Consider the following 19562-nt stretch of genomic DNA (forward strand, 5'->3'; position numbering starts at 1 on the left):
TTTATATCACATAACCTGAGCAATTACAAATCTGTTCAAACAAATAGGAACTTCTTCTATTTTTCTTTGGAAATGAGAAAAATCTAGTTTTTTTCCCCAAGAATCTTAACAGTTGGCTGCTGCTTTTGTTTAGTAGCAAAAATGGTATAATCTGTCATTCAGAGTAGTAGTGAACTTGTGTGCACAAAAATGTTCTTTGCTTTATATCACATAACCTGAGCAATTACAAATCTGTTCAAACAAATAGGAACTTCTTCTATTTTTCTTTGGAAATGAGAAAAATCTAATTAATATCTTTGGGTTTACTTTTGCTATTTATTCAATAGGTGAATTTGATTGGTATGGAAGTGTAAAAAGTACATTTAAGTCAAGGGCTTAAAAAGCTTCCTCATGTTAGCATTGCAGTATTTCACATAAAAATTAAGTTGTATCTTGCATTGACCCATATAATGAATTGGTTTTTAAGTATGTTTTTTGAATGGGCTTTATTTGATTATCCTAAATTAATCTTTAGATCCAGACCAAAATTTCCTGTTGGGTGATTGAGCATGCAGGTTCTGAAATTTACTGCTCAACATATTAGGGAAGAAGTTCTGCATTTATATTGCCTGGTTTTTAAAAGCACCAGATGTAATGATCTGCACCAAAATTCGTGAGCAGTGGAATAACTGTTTTCCAAGTTATTAACATTGAAATTGGTGTTCTGCAAAAGAGAGTTGATGTATGAAGGACTGGTTTGCTCTGAAATAAACCCTGTCTGAATAACTAGTATTTTAATATTGTATGTACTTTATTGATTGCCTTCCCTTGATGTTTGAAAGCTTTCCTCCCTTCCCCCCCAATAAAATTAGCTGTACACAAGTGCAGCTTCACAGTTTTTAAGCAACGTTAACCATGATAAGATTCTGTTGTACCTATTTTTCTTCTTTTCACAGTGGGAGTCGTCTAGGAGGCCTTGTTACAGTGTTGTGCTTCTTTTTCAATCATGGAGAGGTAGGTTTCCCTCTCCCACTACTCCTTTTCTTTTTAGTTATTATTGAAGTTTAAACTAATTCTCATTTCATTAAATGTAGTGATGCTGCTTATTTATTTGAGATTGAATTTAAATAACTTAAATTCAATTAAAATAAATTATTAAGACAATTGAATGTAAAATAGACTATGACTGAAAAATATATAGGACAGTCCAATGTCCCTTTAGTGCTTAAAATAAAAAATCAGAAAGGAAATATATTGTAAATTGGTCCTGAGATTGAAAATCAATAGCACAATGACTTCAAGTTTCAAAACATCAGAATACTCTATTTTCATGCCCATACCACACATAACTGGGCTACATTTACCATATGAGTAAGCTTCAGAAGCTTCTTTAAATTGCTGTATATTTTACTGGAAATACAAAGAAAAGTGCAAAGAAACCTTGGTATTATTTATATACTATACCCAGGGTACACAGAATTTGGAAATAGTGTATGTATGTAAAGGATTCCAGTGCTAAACTTTAGTAAGCTGCATTGCAGGAAAGAAAAAATAAAGGAACTGTCACTTACAACGTCTCCTTGTTTTCCCAGTTAATGCTGTTCATGTCATTGTTTTATATTTTGGAAGAAAAATAATAGCTTTCATTCTTATTCCCTTGGGATTTTTTTTTCTTAGTGCTCATTTTATGAATGGAAATTTGTAAATAACTTCTAAATGGAAACTAACTACTTATAAATTAGTTTAGGGTTGAATTTATGTTTTGTTTTCTTACTTTACTGAGCTGAACTTGGTAGAGAACACTGAGTTGTAAGAATATGTATTGTACATAACAGAATTAGAGGTGCTTCCATTCACAGTAAGCTTTGACCGTTTTTTTATGAAACAAAAATCTGTGTGATAAAATGGCTATTTTATTTTCAAGTTTCATTGGAAATGTCTTTTCTTTAAATATCTCCCATGTGTGCATAGGGGATATTTAAAGAATTTAGACATTTAAGAATTTAAGCATATTAAAGCATTGTCACCCAAGGATGTTGAACTGCCTGGTTGAGAACAGGTAAACATTAGAGTTCCTAAACTTATTTTTTGTACTCTGTGAGTGTAAATATGGCATTTTATGTGGATTTCTATTCTAAATGGCATCCTGAAGTGCAATGATGTTTCATCCTTTGCTGGTGAACACTAATAGAATACGCACTGTTTTCGAAGTCTGTGAAGGTGATAAATGTAACTTCAGAAAGAAACGGGTTGAAAACTTCAAGGTAGTGGTAGCAAAAAACCATTTATTTCACTGTGGTACAGTGCAGTTCTTTCCATAGGTGACTGTAGGAGAGCTTCTCTCTCTCTGTAAATGACTTGACTTGGGGAAAAACACAGATATTTTTGAGAAATGTGTGAAAGCAGATCTGCATAGTTCTGCACAGATGTAGTCTGGATGTAGGTAGGGCTTAAGGAAGGCAACCCTGATTGAAGCTCAACTGTGTGGGTTTCTGGAGAACAATAGGAAATAATTGCAGAGGTGCAGCGTTGGATCTCAACTGCCACTTTTGTGTTTGGACTGTAGCTGAATGGAACAACTCAGACTTACTTGATATTGTTGTGTATATAGGTGCAGTAGTACCTGTAGTTAGAGGTGCACAGGGGCTCTCTCCTCATGGGGTGCTCTGTTGAATGCCGTGCTATGGTTGTGCCTGTGTGTATGTAAAAAAGGCCCAGCTCTTTGACAGGCTTGTGATTATGTGTAAATCATCTTGTGTGGGTCAACAGTGCGTACAGTGGAGCTAGACCAGCTGCCAAAAATTTCCCTTCCTATTTGGGAAGGATGGGACTGAGCTACATGAGTAAGTCTGATCTGCAAGCCTTGGTATCTCAGCTCTAATGCTGTGTAAAAGTGGTGTGTAAAAACGCTTTCTGGCTTTGAGCTAGTGACCCTAAGGCTGTATGTTTTTGTTTGTGTTGTGCTTGTGCTACTGTGTTTTAATGATTTCCAACTTCGACAAATCTGATATGTTTCTACCTGCAGCAGAGTGAGTTTACAGCCTTGATAAATCATCCACAGATGACTGAGTTTAGCATGACATTACAAATATAGAAAAGTAGTGTAGCCCGTGTTAGTCAATCCACTTCTAAGGTAATGCTTCCTTTTTATGGTTGTATATGTTCATCATTTTTTTCCTGTCTTATCTTCTCCAGTGTCATAAGATTTGGTAAACCAAATGTTGCTGTAGTCTTGAAAAATATGCAAGATTTCTACACTGCTTCAGAATAGTCATGATTTTATTTTTTGCTTATTAAAAAAAAATTACTCATCACATCTGTGCAGTCAACTGAGGACAGGATATTAATACATATATTTATGAAAGGTTTATTTTAATGATAATTGCTGCAGCTTTAATGAAGAGTGCTTCTAGATGTCAGGGACTGTGATTAATGTGATGGGTTTCTGTTCTTTGGTTTTATTTCACACTCTTAATTTAACATACTTGCGAAATGGCAAGACAATAAGCAAGGAATTATATAATGTTGATTTTAGTGATTTGCTTGGTAAAACAATATTTTAAAAAATTGTTTAAGGATTCTAGGAAACAAAGGAGAAGGAACATTCTGGCAACAGTATCCTACAGTATTTTCATAGATTCATTATAGTCTATGTTAAGATTAATTACATTTTTCTCTTGTAGCTGTAAAGAGCTTACTTCTAATTTTTAATGCAAATCTCTTGATAGCCAATTTGAACCTTTTTTTGCATGTCAGAGTACTCCTGTAAAGTTGTATTTTATTCTTTTTTTTTGTATTTTGTTCTTTTTTTTAAGGTCAGTGCAAGCACTTTATAAAGAGCTGAATATAAACATTGGAGACAATGGTTGTAGCTGAGCCATTTGCCATGAGGCCCGTTATTTATTTGTCATTAACCCCATTAATTAAGAAATTAATGAAACAACTATCCAGTTGACTTCAGTGTATTATGCTTTGCTTTATTAGGGTTAAAGAATGGAATACATAAGTTATGTATAAGTAGTATAGGGTCTGAATGAATTTAATTTCATTATTTTAGTGTACTCACCTGTTTTGTAGGGCAACTTCAGATTTTATACTTAATGTGCCATTACTGATAGAAATTTGAAATGTTTATAACCTAAAGAGCTCTAGTATAATGAGGAATATATTGCTTTATCCTTCAGATCATCTCCCAACATACTGTGTCTGTAAGTGTGGCAAGTCGCTGCATGAATTTGAGAATTATTTACCTAGAAGAGTTGATTATTTCAGCAAAACCAGGGACAAGCAGCTGCTGCTCTGCTTTTTTCTTGGATATTCTCTAGCTGCCACATTTAATTTTGGAAAAGCAGTGCTCTATTTTAATTAAACAGTGTATATTAGGCCCCAAGTGTGGAAGCCACTTCCTTTTCCTTCCTCTTTTCTGCGTCCTGGCTTGTCTTTTTAACATTCTGACTAAAACCTCATGTAGCTTGGTTTTTGCTTTATTGGAGTATCTGTAGTCATTCATTTTGAAATACAAATGCGTGGTGTTATGGAAATATATCAGTGAATGTTTCCATCTAACCCAGTTCTTATTTTCAGTGCACTCGTGTCATGTGGACTCCACCTCTTCGTGAAAGTTTCTCCTACCCATTCCTTGTGATGCAGATGTTGCTTTTGACCTATATTCTCAGGTACCTCTCAGTTTCTACTGGGTCTTTACAATGCTTTAAAAACCTGAACGTCACAGGACATTTATTTAAGCGCCTTTATTTAAATATTTATTTAAATGCCTCCATGTGCTGTAACAATGGTATTATTAACAGAGAAACTTTCCTGTGGCTGTTACATTACAGACGCTGCACCAGTAGAACTGCAGTCATATTACTCACTTATTAAAAGGAAAAACTTTGCAACTTGAAGACATGATTAACATAAAAATCAGAATTTCTGTGTTGGCAAATACGTGTCTAAAGTAAAAATCAGAATTTTTGGTTGATGTCCCTTCCTTCCCATGAGAAACAAGCTGATACTTCATCAATTGGTTTTGTCCCTCTTGGAGAGTGGTATGTTGGCTGCACGTAGAGTAAGCCTATGCTTTGCAACAAAGGATGCTATAGGCACCCATAAGCTAGTATGTTCTTGCAGTTTTCTATGACTAATTAACTAGTCTCATTAACTAGTTCAATGATTTAGAGCAGTCTAATTACATTAATGCAGGATGCTCTTGAGTTCATTAGCCCTGCTTTTCCGTGATTATTTCTGGCTTGCAACATGATTATTACTGTCTTGCCTCTGTTGTAGAAAATAAGCATGACCATTCATACTTAAGGGCTTCTCCACCAACTCCATTGTATCAGATTTACAATGTATTTGTGGTTTAGTTGAACTTAGTACTTATAACCACCAATTTTCCTTTATTAGGTCATACTGATTTGTAGTTATTGATGTTTAAAGCAAAAGTATTTCATGCTTGTCACTAATTTGTGGATTTTATATGAGGAAAAGATATGTACTCTCTAGAATTTAGTGAAATTTGAAACATGACATGTTTCAGAATTGAACTTGAATCAACACAGGATTAAATATTTTAAATAGCATTTATTTCCAGACATGGAGAATAGACTGGGGTTTCAGTTACAGATGAATTTCATGTACTTGTCATTGTCTCCTTCCCTGAAACATCACTCAGAATTCCTAGCAGAAAGTAAATATGGAAAAAATGTGAGAGAGAGGAGTTAAATCACTTTCAAATGCAGACCATTCTGAAACAGTTGTGATTTCATCTGAAATGGAAATGGTTGTGACCTGACTGTAGAGTCATCACAAGAAGGTGAAGCACTTGCAAATGACATGCTTTGGCCTGCTCTACTGCATACTGCCAGGAGAAGACTTGTTTGGTAACCAGTGAGTCTTCAAACAGTTAAGGAATCAGAGCTGTTGCCATGGAAACTCAAGAAAAAAAGATATTAAATTTACTTGGGCAGTGTTATTTGTAGTTGATCAATATTGCTAGCTATCTTCCAAGGTAGCTGTGTTTTTATTGCATTTTCTATTGTACTTTTCAATTATATGCAAGCACCTGTGTAATTGTACTCACTGATGCCTATTCTGTCTCTTTTTCCCAAGGATTCCGAGTATTAATACAGGAAGCTTGATTGCACTGTGTGTTTCTAATATCTTTTTCATGCTTCCCTGGCAGTTTGCTCAGTTTGTTCTTCTAACTCAGGTAAGCCCATATTCACCTCTAAATAGCCTCTTTGTCTAACCTGGACAAATTGACTGTTTTGTGTAGACAGCCATTGAATTCACAACTAGACTTTCCTTTTGAGCCAGATTTCATTCTCGCTGTCAGGAAAGATTCTCACCCTTTACCACATCAATCTTGCTAGTCTTGAGTTTAAAAGTTGACTGTTTACACCTCTTATCATTCTGTCTCCAGATCTAAAAATATTTACTTTTCCCACATAAACAGCCTCTAGCCTGAGATCAGTACCTTAGAACAAGAAAAAAAAACTTTGTCTTTTGAAGCACAAAAATAAAAAATAAGGCATTGATCAGGCTGTTAAAAAGTTTTAAATGTGTCGGTGTTTGCATGGCATGTAATAGCTGGCATGATTTTGCATGATTTCGTATATAATTTTGATGAGTTCGTGTGTAGTGCTGTAGTCTGAGATTTTAGATAGTTGAAGTAACTGTAGTTAGCACTGAAATCTAGGGAATGCTGATTGGAACCGTAGGATACTGTCATACAGCAACTTTCTCCCTGTTTGAGTTGGTTGCAATGTAGCCTGTTGACTGAAATTCAAAATCTGTGTCTCCAGACCTTTTCACTTGTCTGCCTTACTTGAAGCAGAGTTTGCCTGGTTTGAGTAGATAGCTTTAAACAATCAATATAAACTGTGGTGTGCGAGGTTTCTAACTGCATAAGAGGAAACCAATAAATTCTGTAAAATATTGAGAAAAACTCGTCACTATAACCCGTTCAAGGTGCTGAGCCTGAAATTTGAAAATTCAAGTTCACTTCATAATTTCATTAATTTCCCATATGACTTTTAAGACGCTGTCTAATCCATAAGTCAACAAGCCTTATTTTCCTCAGCAGCAAATTGTGGATATTTCCATACTTTGCTGAAAACTTAAAATTATTGAGTAATTCTTTTGTGGTTTTAACTGATATATTTTGGGTTTTTTGGTTTTGGTTTATTTGAGGATTTTTATTTGTTGGGGTTTTTTTTTCCATTTTTGTTTGGTTTGGTTTATTTGGTTTGGGTTTTTTGTTTGTTTGGTTTGGGTTTTTTAAAAATTTTGTTTTAAATTTAAAGGTGAAAGGTAATGTGTTTGTGCTGTATTTTTATGACTTGCATTTTTATAAAGTTGAATACTTATTTCTTAAATATTCAACTGTATTTGATAATTCTTACTTAGAGCACCACAACAGGATTTTTGAAAGAAATAATTATGAAATGCCTAAGTACTTAGCAAAAAGTAGCAATAAAAGTTAATGATTGCTTGAATAATCTTTTCTTGTGCATGAAGGAGTACACCAGTGCAAATTGTTTTAACTTCTCTTTCACTTTTGATTTTAGATAGCTTCATTATTTGCGGTGTGTATTATGGGTTATATTGACTCCAGCAAATTACAGAAGATACTGTCTGCTCATATGGTAATGCTTTTTTAAAATAAACCTTAAGTCCCCTCAAACAGGTCAAAGCATGAAAAGAGACCATTTGTCTGAAGTGTTTTCCTTAGTTGCACAAAGGTTGAAAACATGCGGTGATAAGGGAGGGAGGGGTCTGGTTTGGAACTAAAATTGGGTTTTTGAAAACCACTGTAGTCATGACCATGGAAAGATCTTGTGGTTTAACTGTTTGGGGAGATACTTAGAAAGGAGGACAAGAAAATAAACTGTTAAGTTAAACACCATTTTTTCCCAAACTGTGTGAAAAAGTCAAGAAAAAAGGGAAATGATATGTAAAAGATGTGTAAGTTTCTGCATAGTACCTGATTTTAATTTTTAAAGTTGAGGTAATGATAAAGTTTTGCATTTTGAAGTGAGATTACAGTTTGAAATACAAAGGAAGATGTAGACAAGTTTTTTTAGGAAATGTGATGGTGCTTAAAAATATTTTTTTGCTAAAATTGTGCTATGCTAACTCAGTGGGTGAAAAGAGAGTATTTCTCCAGAAAAGAAACTAAATTATATTTCATATGTTTTAAAACTTTTTTTAATACACTGTTGCTGATAAACTAAAGGCAATGTTAAGTTCTATGCGATTCATTTCTTATGTAAAGCAGGGACAAAATAAGCAGATTTCTTTGGTAGCTTTTTGACAGAAGCAGGATGACATACTTAAGCTTTCTGGCTTATGTCAATAACTATATCATAACTTAGGTGCTGAAGTGCCATAAATAGCCTATTTTCAGATAGATAAACAGTCATGTTATGTTACAGAGACCGCTTATTGAGTCTGGGTAAACTGCCAGTCTGTTTCGTGGTGTTTTCAATTTTTGCCTCCCTCCCACCCTCCTCCTTCTGTGGAAAATGAAAGTCCTAACTATGTGAAGAGGGGAGTAGAAAAGTCTGCAAATTACTGTGTTATTTTTTACTTATTCCTGCGTATAAAAGGAGACAGAGCTTGCTTATTGATTTCTGCCCTCTAAGTTGGAAAATGTAATTCAGATGGCTTTCTGTTAAAAAAGAGAGCACAGTAGATCAGGATGGTGGATAAAAGTTGTATTTCAGCCTTGAATTAGGTGCATATGATCAGACAGAGTTCTGCTTCCTTGACTTTGATGATGATAGTATTTTAAATAAATGTTTGTCAGTTAGGAAGAAAGAAAACATCAAACATTCTATTAATTTTTACATTTGTCCAGAATTCTAAAATGTAACAAACAGGATGAAGAGAACTAATACAGTAATTTAGAAAAAAATTAATATGTTAGAAATAGCTTCAGAAATTTATCTATTGTATTACATAAATTTATCCTATGACCAGGATTTGTTCTTGCATACTTTTAATGAATAAATTAAAACAATTTTCTACACTTGGCTACCTAATCAGTGTTTTCAGAACAAATCTGCAAGTTTATCAGGATTGCACTTTACTGTAAAGTAGGTGTTTTTAAATTTAAAACACATTAACACATTAGGTAATCCTTACCTTCTCTATTTTAAATTGAATCATTTTTATTTTCTTCTTTCAGGTATCTCTTCTGGTGTGTTTTATTCTGATGTTTGGTAATTCAATGTTACTGACATCATATTATGCTGCATCTTTAGTAGTTATCTCGGTAAGTTGCTTAAGAAGAATCATATGCTGTGCTGAGACTGCAGGGCTGTACTGTTATATATGTATTGATGTAAAATGTGCAACTGCTGCACTACCAGACAGATGACGAAACTTTCACATGAAAAACAGAATTAGACCATAAAGATATCTGGTGAAGGGGTAAATACTAATTCAAGAAATCATGGATTTACATCAAAACCTCTTTGTAAAAGAAATTCAGTTAAGACTCAGCTCTTCTACTTTTATAGTTCTCTTCTTTTTAATAAAATATAACGTTTACCATGTATGTAATTTTGACCAGAGTAACTGTAAAACCATGAGCAAGAAGGAGCTTCATTTAAATGCTTCTTATTGATAGTAAATCCTCTAATGCAGAACAAATGACTAAGCCATATATAACAGTGGTTTAAGACTGTTTGAAACTGCTGCATCATACCACTGTGTTAGCAAAATTACTCACTGAAGATTCATCATCTCACTATTCATTATCTTAATTTTTCTTTAAATAGGGAAAAACTCCACAAGCTCTTTCAGTTTTGTATAATTCCTCATAAAGGATTTATGTATACAAGAAATAGGAGAGAAAGTGTTATGAACCTCTTTAGCTTGCTGCAATTCATCTTAATTTCTGATTCTTTTTGTTTGTTTATATTTTGTCAATCAGCAAGAGTGTGGCAATTTCTCACTTATGCTAGTAATAGACTACCTTGGCTGCATATTTGCTGTGGTATAGTTTGTTTGTTGTGATTCTCTTCTAGTTTCTTGTAGCAGCTTTTGTAATTATATATTAAGTACAGGTTGAGTTGAGTTCTCAACCTGTTGAGTCCCTTGCCCATTTTCTGCTTTGATAAAAGTCTTTGTTATTTGTGTGTTATTTGGATACTTACATTGGCTTCAGTCTCACATATGGACTGGATTTCTGGAAGCTTTTAATTACATTGTTCATCAAATTAGCCTAAAATGGGTCTTCCTTGTGTCATAAAATGAACGTGTCGTGAAACAGAAAGGAGTGACTCCTAATGCCTTCCATGCTCTGTTGCCTGACTTGAAAATTGTTTGTATTAATGCTGCCAGTAATTTATTTTATTCTTGCTTCAGTCTCTTGTCATTCACAGAAGCAGACAGAACTCAGTTTCCCATTGGTTTTGATTTAAAGAAGCTTAGAACTGAATAATACAGAATCTCCTTACTCGTTCAGAAGTAGTCTTCCATAATTGTACTTGAACTGCAGTAAGAGTTTTTATGTTGGCAAGTTTTGCCAGTGCAGGGTGAAATCATACTATATATATTCATATCTCAGGTTGTATTAATTATGGAAGATTTTTTAATAACTAAATATATGGTGTGATAGGCTTACCAAAAGGAAAAACCTCTCATTCAGGGTACTAGAAAGCTTGTTGTTATTACATTACCTGAAAATGTGAATTAATTTTTTTTTATTAGGGAATTCTTGAATGGAGTCCAAAAATCTTGAAAAGGCGCAAAAGAGAAGTCTATGTATGGGTAAGGAATTTTGAATATTTTGAAATTTCAGAGCAAAACTTTGACTTTTTTTTTGTTTGTTTTTGTCAAATACAGAAACAACTTCTGGTTTCGTTTCTAATAATTGAAAATCAAGGAATATAGCTGCACTACTGTCTTTAATAAATTGTCAGTGTTCCCAGCAATTAGTGTTAAATTCCTGAAGAAATAAAGAGAGCATAAACACTCATTTATATCAGAAAGCTGAAATAACCTTTAAATGGCAACACATTTAATTTCACATTGACAACTTTACATGTTTACAAAACCTAAGATCTGTATGGGAATCCTTTTAAAGTAAAGGTCAATTTAGAAAATGCAAGTAAAAGGCTAACAGTGCTTGCAGAAATGGAGATTAAGGTACTGCATTTGATATTCACTAAAATGTGGATATCGATATAATTTTTGAGGATATTTTTATGACAACAGAAAACATCTTAAAATTGCATAGGGGGAAACAAGTCAGAGTAAAACACTGTTGAGTGTGTGGGTGAGGTTGGAGGATAATAGAAGTCATGTACGAACAAGGAGAACACTCCCAAAAACTATTATGAACACTGTAGAAATCACGAGAATTGGCTTGCTGCTTAAGACATGATGTTAACGTGTAAAAACACCTGAAATGGGAGCCTACCAAGACTATGCCTGACTTAAGACAGACATTCTTATTAAGTGAAGGGTAAGCTGTTAGCAAAACTGGATGAAATTCATACAGTTATTATAAAGGAATTAGAATAGGAAGGAATTAAAATATTTGTAGGAAACTGCAGTGCATATATACATGCCTGGCTGTAGTACCAGGGAAAATCAGAGTGTAGGCAAATTTCATGTCAGTTTTCTGAAATGGAGATCCAAGGCGCTTGTGGAACAGCAAACTAAATCTGGGTTTTATAAAAGAATAAAAACTTGTATGGTGAGGAAGGTGTTAAGCTGTATGTACGTGCAGAGAGACATCCAGTGCAGCCTTTGTCAAAGGAAGTCGTGCCTTGCAAAAGTGTTTGACTCCTCTGAAGGATGTAGATAAGGGTGTGTGGGTGAATGTAATGTACATAAATTTCAGGAAATTTTTGGAGAAGCTGTCTAACTGGAACTATAAAAGAAACTAAACTCCATGAGATCAGGTATGAACATTAGAAGGTCAGAAACAAAGGGTGGGATTAAATGGTAAGTTTCCAAAAGACCACCACCATGCTAAAAATGTATATAAAATAATTGATAAGGTGCTACCATTCAGCAGAGGAGTCTCCGTATTCTTACACAAAGTTCTCTGAACATACCAATTCATTACTGAGCAGGCACCAAAAAGGAGAATACTTGATGGAAATCACAGAGAAGGACCTGTAGAGAAAGCAGAATTTGTTTATATTATTTTGTAAATTCATATGTAACATTGTAAATATTGCGTATGGTCTCAGTCAATGTGTCTTACATTAAAAGAAATTTACATACTATAATGCCTTCCCCCAAAATCTATTGACATTGAGTATGAAAATAATTATTAATGTAGATTTACCAAATAGCTGAGATTTTAAAATACGTTAGAATTCTATATCTTGTAAAATAAAGGTGAATATGACAAAGCCAGAAAAGTAAAATATAACTTTTTTAGTGCCCCTTGTGGTAGCAGCAATAAGCTTATAAGGAATAAGAAAGTTGCTGTGGAAGAAAAACACCCAGAAGCATTCAGTAAAGGATTAGGATACCTCCTAGGTATTTAGGTTTCTTAGCAGCCATTAAATGAGACGAATGAATGCTGCCCATCGTCAATAAAACCCTGGTTACATTAGGGCAAAGATCAGTTTTTTGTTGCATTCTCTCTGAAACCATCTGCTGTGAGTCCCAAATACAAGATACTGGGACAGGTTGTCCTATTCAGTTGATCCAGTTTTATAAAGAATTAGCTAGATTAAGCTACACTGCCAAGAATTTAACCTTCTTGGTACAGGAATAAACTTGATACATAACTAAAAGTAGTAACTGGACATACTTTGTTTATATTTCCATCAACTTCTTCAGATCATCTTGAGACAGTGCTATAAATCAGCAAATTCCTCCAAAGATTTGAATTACCAGGCTAGCACAACCTGATAATATGGAGCTGCTCTTGTCCAAAAACAATCCCTACACACCAATATGTGTAAAACAGATGGAACAGACAGCAAGGCTGCCCCTGTTTTAAGATAGTTTTTCTACCCCCTCTGCTACGCTGTTGTATGCAGTGGTACAGCTGTAGTGTAAATCAGTGGTGCAAAATTATTTCAGTTGTAACATAGGAGAGTTTGTAAGTAGTAGCTGAACTTAAGAAACCTTTTAAAAAAGAAAAAATTTGTAAAAGTTAAAGACATCCATTTTATTCTAAATATATTTTTGAAGGTCATTGAAGGATGTGCCTGGTTATTTGGGACAGTCACCTTGAAATACCTGACTTCTCTTGTGTTTGGAATAGCTGATGATGTAAGTTCTGTTATCAGAGTATCTGGTTGGTATCTTTCAAAAATTTTGTCATTCCTAATATTTGATTTTGACATCTTACTGATATACTTACCTGAATTTCCTGAATTTGTTTTATAGAAGTGGGAGAGAGGTTGTATATTTGCTTTTTCTTTTATTATGTATTATCACTTTGAGATGTTATTACCAAAATTTGCGAAAACACAGATATCTTTACTTTTGTCTTAGGGAATGCTCTATGTGTTTGTTTTTAAATGTGGATTTATAGGGCTTTGTTTGTCTTGGGTATCTTCTACCTACACCTTTATTTACTCAGTTTGTCAATTCACGCTTCTCTGAAACTAATTTTCAGGGTAGTTTTGATATGCTTGTTGTAACAGGTACTGCCTTTGCTGTATTTCAGCCCCTTTATTCTATTGTTAAAAACCTGTCTGCAGATGTGTATCAAGGGGTAAAAGATAACGAAGATCACATCTTAAAATATGACTATGCTAAACTATACTCTTGTTGAATACAATCCCAATGGTAACTCCCTTTTTTTTTGCTGTTTTCTGCTTTATATTTAACACCATACTATCTGTGTTAGACTCAAAGATGTTATTTAATACATGGGAAGTAGATTTTTGGTCTTCTTGTAACAATACTGTAAGTGATATAAACTTCTATTCTAATTAAAAATATTTCTCAATACAGTATAATTTCTCATATTTATACTACCTTGTTGTGGAAAACAGGACCTTTTTTGCTTACTACAGTTTGGTATTTGTTTCCTGTGTATCCTACCAGGCTCATATAGGAAATATATTGAAATCCAAATTTATTGGCTACAAGGATTTTGATACGTTAATGTATACCTGCGCTGCTGAGTTTGACTTCATGGAAAAAGAGGTAATTTGGTCAAAATATGTGATTTTGGGAGAGGGAGTTTCTTGTTTATTTTTGTTACTTAAAACATTTGAGAACCCTGCCTCCTACTGCCATCTTAAGTTCAAATACATATTTGAAAAGAGAAATTAATGAACTAAAGCTAAATTTAATTGGGATTATTGCATTTAAGTAAACTTAAACCAAAGCAGTGTTTTGATTTTAGATCTAAGAAATATGCTTGCTTGAATGACAGAAGAATGATCCTCAGGAATAAATGAAAGGTTACAGTTCTGCAAACAAGATTTTATGGGGCTCTCAGTACCTGGTTTTGAGTGTATGGAAAGCGTACTGAGAGCTGCAAGGGCCTTACATGTTAAGTTTAGACAAGAGAACAGCATTGAAAGTTCATCATGTGGCATTAATAGACTTCTTTTAATTTATCACTGCCTAGATATGCATTTAGAATGTTTATAGATTAGTCAGCTATAGTACTCAAATTCAGATGAGATACAATCTATTTCTCATCTTTGAATGGCTTGCCAAAGAACTGAAAATAATTTACTGATGACCCTAGTATTATGTCTTTAGTATGATTGCTGAGTGGAGTTTACATTTACATTTTACTCCAGAAAGGTCTCATTATATTAATTTCTTTTAAATGGTGATTGAAATAATTACAGACGAAGGGAAGCAATTAATGAGCTTGATTTCCATTTTAGACTCCAGTAAGATACACAAAGACTCTGCTATTACCAGTTGTTCTGGTGGTTTTTGGAGTAATCATCAAAAGGGTAAGTGATTGGTTTTGTGAGTCACCTTTACCTTGAACTTACATTTCAGGGTTTTTTTAAGGGAATGCTGTTTATTTATTTCTTTGTTTGTTTGTTTATTTTATATGGGAAGAAATTGATATGGGAAGAAATTGATGTGGTAGGTTAACCTTTGCTGACTGCCAGGTGCCTGCCAAGCCATGCTGCCATTCCTTACCCTCACTATGATGGGGAAAGAAGAGTAGAAAAATCTCATGGGTCAAGATAAGTACAGGGGCCTCTCTCTCTGATTCGCTGTCATGAACTGAGGAAGATCAAATTAAAAATAAAATGCAAGAAGAAAACCAAAATCTAAAGCCATCTTTTCCTCATCCCTAGGCTCAATAGGTCCCTTCTGCAGGCTGCAGTTGCTTTAAGAATGGGGTTGGCGTAGGTCCTTTCCCTGGGGTACAGTTCTTCAGAAACAGACTGCTCCAGCATGAGTCCCCCACAGGCTGCAGCTCCTGCCAGAAAACCTGCTCCTTTGTGGGCTTTTGTCCACAAGCTGCAGTTCCTGCCAGGAGCTGTTTCCTTTGTGGGCTCTCTGTGGGTTGCAGCATCCTTCAAGGCATGCGCACCTGCTCTGGCATGGGGTCCTGCACAGGTCTCAGGTGAATTTCTGTCTGCTTCACTGTAATCCTTCATTGCCCTCCAGGGAAAAAAAAAACAAACTTGCATCACTGTGGTGTTCTCCAAAAGCTGCAATCTCGTGGTTCTCATGGAGCACCTCCTCCTGCTCCTTCACTGACTTCAGTGACTTGAGTCTCATTTCACTCCTGATTTTCTTCCTGCGCTCTCTTAAACGTGCTCCAGAGTTACCTTTTTGTAAACGTGTTATCAATAGGGGCCCCACCAGTGTTGCTGATGAGATCAGCTTAGCCCAGTGGTAGATCTGGTTTGAAGCTGTCTAGAGCTGGATCTCTCTGACATGGGGCAGCCCCTGGCTCTTCCCACAGAAGCCACCCGTGCAATGCTACTGCTACTGAAACCTTGACATGTAAACCCAATACAGTCAGAAAAACACAGGTTTTCAAGAACATGTATTTAAAATTCTGTATTCTCATTACAAAGATTTTTGCAAAGGTCCAGTCCTGAGTCTGTTAGAAGAAATTTCTGTTATTTAGCTGATGAATACTAAACTGGAGTTTATAACTGTTTTTGTAAATTTTATTATGTATAATTTGTATAAAAACAACTTACAGTTTGCACAGGAACAGATGGGATAACTGCTAACTGCCTGGCTAATTAAACATCCTCTAAAAAGAAGTTCTGTCTAAAACATTGCATGTCTTTTATCTTAGCATTATCTCAAAAAGAGATTACCCAGGTGTAGTTTAATTTAGCAAATATTGAAAATGCTTCAAAATGCTTTTGAAAGTACGTTCATACTTTTTGTTGTCTCTTTTTTTCTTCAGGCAATTAAATATATTCTGTGCTCCTTATCTCACACAGGCCGATATGAAAAGTAAGTATTGTCTTCTTTTTTAATGTAAAACTGAATTTTGATTTGCTCTATGCTACAAAGTTCAGAATTCTACATTATGTAAGTCCTTTTTGAAAGGTTAGTTATATGCAGTTCAGTAACTGAATGGATGTATTGCAAATGGTATTTTTATATTATAACTAAAATGAAAGTTCTCTAACATGTTTTAGACATCTTAACCCATTTATACATAGATTTTATATTTAATGATTTACTTTTCTGCTCTTTTCCTAAAGCAATATTTATGTGCTTTTTTGCTTTTTTTGCTTTTTTACTATAAGTAGTGAATACAAATTATTTTTCCCCATTAATTTCTTCCAGGTTATAAAGATACCAGAGTTTCATCTCGTGGAAGTAATTAAAAAAAAACCTGCTAAAATCAATACTCGAGATTTCCAAACAGATACAGGGATTGAGGAAGATAGTTATAATTTGCAATTTATTTCAAAACTTGCATGAGGGGGAAAAAGAATTTTGACACTTAATTCATGCTTACCGGATTAGTTGCATTGTCTAATGCCATTAGAGATGATTTTAGTATAAAGCCATTTCTTCTGTAGTACATAAATAATGATGTGGTTTGGGTTATTTTTTTCAGAGAAGAACGTTTTAACCATGGTGAGGTAAGATGCTTTTTCTGCACAATTTTATTCCTATGGTTAATGCAAATACTCAGTATTGAAATGCAGGTTGCAGTGGGCTGATGCTGATACATGTGGTTTATTTGCCTCTAAGTATTTGCATCATTATTTCCCTCATCTTAAGTTGGGTCTGGTATGTCACCAGAATAACTCTGAAATGTTGAGCAAAGGAATATACTGGCTAATGGGGGTGATTGTGCAAGAGAGGAATCTTGGGCTTTTACTGTAGCTGTTTCAAAAGACACTGAAGCTAGGCTGGACCTTCTGTTTTCCATATGGAGACTGAGGAGATTGGTTCCTTTACTTTGGATTCACATGATGTATAATGTTCCAATTCTATTTTGAGATATGCCATAATGAATGTTGTAGTACACATGGTTCTTTGTAGTAAAACTCTGCAAAGCAGCATAGTGTGTGCCCCTCGGGAGCCCTTGGCACAGGAAGAATGTGGACCTGTTAGAGCAGGTCCAGAAGAGGTCCACAAAAACAGAGGGATAGAACACCTCTCCTATGAAGACAGGCTGAGAGAGTTGGGGATGTTCAGCCTGGAGAAGAGAAGGCTGCAGGGACACTTTAGTGGGGCCTTTCATTGCTTAAAGGGGGCCTATAAGAAAGACAAGGACAACTTTTTAGCATGGCCTGTTCCATTAGGACAAGCGATAATGACTTAGAACTGGAATCAGATAGATTTAGACAAACTATAGGGAAGAAATCTTACTACAATGAGAGTGGTAAAACACTGGGATCAGGTGGCGCCGAGAGTTGGTAGATGTCTGTCATGGTTTAAGCTCAAGTTGCCTTAGAGGAGGTTTAGATTGGATATTAGGAAAAATACCCAAAAGAATGATCAAGCAGTAAGATAGGCTGCCCAGGGAAGGAGTTGAGTCACCACCCTGAAGGCATTTAAAGACATGTGGATGTGGCACTGAGGTCATGGTTTAGCAGTGAACTTGGCGGTGTTAGATTAATGAGTGGACATGACCTTAGAGGCTTTTTCAAACCTGAATGATTCTGTGATAATCAATCAGATAAAAGCACTGATTGCAAAAATGCCTCTATTTAGCACAGCACTTTGACAAGTAACATAGATTAATGTTAGGAGTAATGAGTGGTGTATCTGATGCTTTTTAGAATACTAAAGCAAGCTGCTTCTGATTGTGTCATTATCAAGGATGATCTTGTTTTCTTCTCTTACTCTATACTTGTGTATTTTGGGCACTAAAAAGCAGGGTCTCAACTTTTATAAAGAGGTTATACAAGAAGTTTTACATATTCTGTTGTTGTCTAAGTGAAGCCTGTTAATGGCTAAGGATTTTTTTAATAGCTAGCTGTTTCTCTAACTCCTTTTTCTTTTATTGATAATGTTTCTCCTTCCTGTTACTCCATTCGTCAGCATACTACATGCACTTTAGATAAAAGATCACAGAAAGTCATTATCACCATCTGAAATATGAATATCTTTACTTTGACTTGGACTCTTTCAGACAAGCTTGTCATTTAAGCTATACTGAAAATGAAGTTGTGTGTTTAAGGCAGAAATGAAAATATGCAAATTTGCTTCTGTGTCTTGTGTTTTTTTTTTTTTTTTCTTTTCAGCTGGTATTCCATGCACTGCAGCTGCTGGCATACAGTGTCCTAGCGATTTTAATCATGAGACTAAAGCTGTTTTTAACACCACATCTGTGCATTATGGCTTCCTTGGTGTGTTCAAAACAGGTAAGGTCTTTTTTATCCTGTAGCTATCTCAGTACTTCGAGTATTACACAGATATTTGTCCTAAAGCAGATTTCTCTGTGTGTAATTGCTGAATCTGAGGGTACCAGATAAAAATAAACCAGATTATATTGCCTGTCAAAAATGGTTCCATTCTCCCCTGTTCCCAAATAAAGCAAAAATCTTGCTTTATGCAGCTTGTCCAACTGCATTATTATACGAGTTAACATGCTGTGTATCAAGCTTGAGCACAGTGAGACATCTCTTAGATTTTACTGTGTTTGCACACCTCTATGCCACTGCAAGTTTTTATTGACTATTAATTTTATCCAGTGTTTGTCTTTGTTTACACTGTGTTTTCACAGCTCTTCAGAGCTTACTGCCTTGCATATTTCCTGCCTATTAATTCTTTCTAGAAGTCTCGTTTGAAGTCTTGCTTGTTGAAAACATTTCAGTCATAAAAATCAAAACTCATATGCCTGACTCAGACTTAATCTTACTACTTTGAATAATCTGTAACATCAAATGTTAACTAGATTTCCTCCAGATATAAAGGGTCTTAGAATAGGCTTTTCATGTTTCATTATCTGTGTTTCTGAGAAGTGAACGTGATTAAATCTCTTATTTAAATAGCTATTTTAGAAGCTTTGAACATGCAGCAAAAGTAGGGTAAGTAGGTTCTTTATCTGGGAAGCAGGCAGGAAAGGTAGATTGAAAAATGTCTGAACAGCTGGGCCCAGAAATCGGAGGTGCCAAGTCTGGTTGAAGGCCAGTAACCTGAGGGGCCAGTGCTGCGTCCAGGACTGCTCTATGTCTTTG

General features: G+C 35.0%; 1 protein-coding gene across 1 annotated transcript in view; it reads left to right on the top strand.

The window, feature by feature from the left end:
- DPY19L1 (dpy-19 like C-mannosyltransferase 1) overlaps window positions 1–19562 on the top strand; it is a 58264-nt gene that overhangs the window by 29045 nt on the left and 9657 nt on the right. Inside the window, exons 10-21 of the mRNA XM_031063336.1 lie at window positions 936–993; window positions 4564–4655; window positions 6091–6190; window positions 7551–7628; window positions 9173–9259; window positions 10702–10761; window positions 13153–13233; window positions 14017–14118; window positions 14817–14888; window positions 16322–16371; window positions 16988–17012; window positions 18627–18746. Coding sequence (XP_030919196.1) covers window positions 936–993; window positions 4564–4655; window positions 6091–6190; window positions 7551–7628; window positions 9173–9259; window positions 10702–10761; window positions 13153–13233; window positions 14017–14118; window positions 14817–14888; window positions 16322–16371; window positions 16988–17012; window positions 18627–18746 — 925 coding nt within the window. The remainder of the gene's footprint in view (window positions 1–935; window positions 994–4563; window positions 4656–6090; window positions 6191–7550; window positions 7629–9172; window positions 9260–10701; window positions 10762–13152; window positions 13234–14016; window positions 14119–14816; window positions 14889–16321; window positions 16372–16987; window positions 17013–18626; window positions 18747–19562) is intronic.

This window comes from Geospiza fortis, unplaced genomic scaffold (genome assembly GCF_000277835.1).
Source record: "Geospiza fortis unplaced genomic scaffold, GeoFor_1.0 scaffold255, whole genome shotgun sequence".
In the NCBI taxonomy this organism is placed as follows: domain Eukaryota; kingdom Metazoa; phylum Chordata; class Aves; order Passeriformes; family Thraupidae; genus Geospiza; species Geospiza fortis.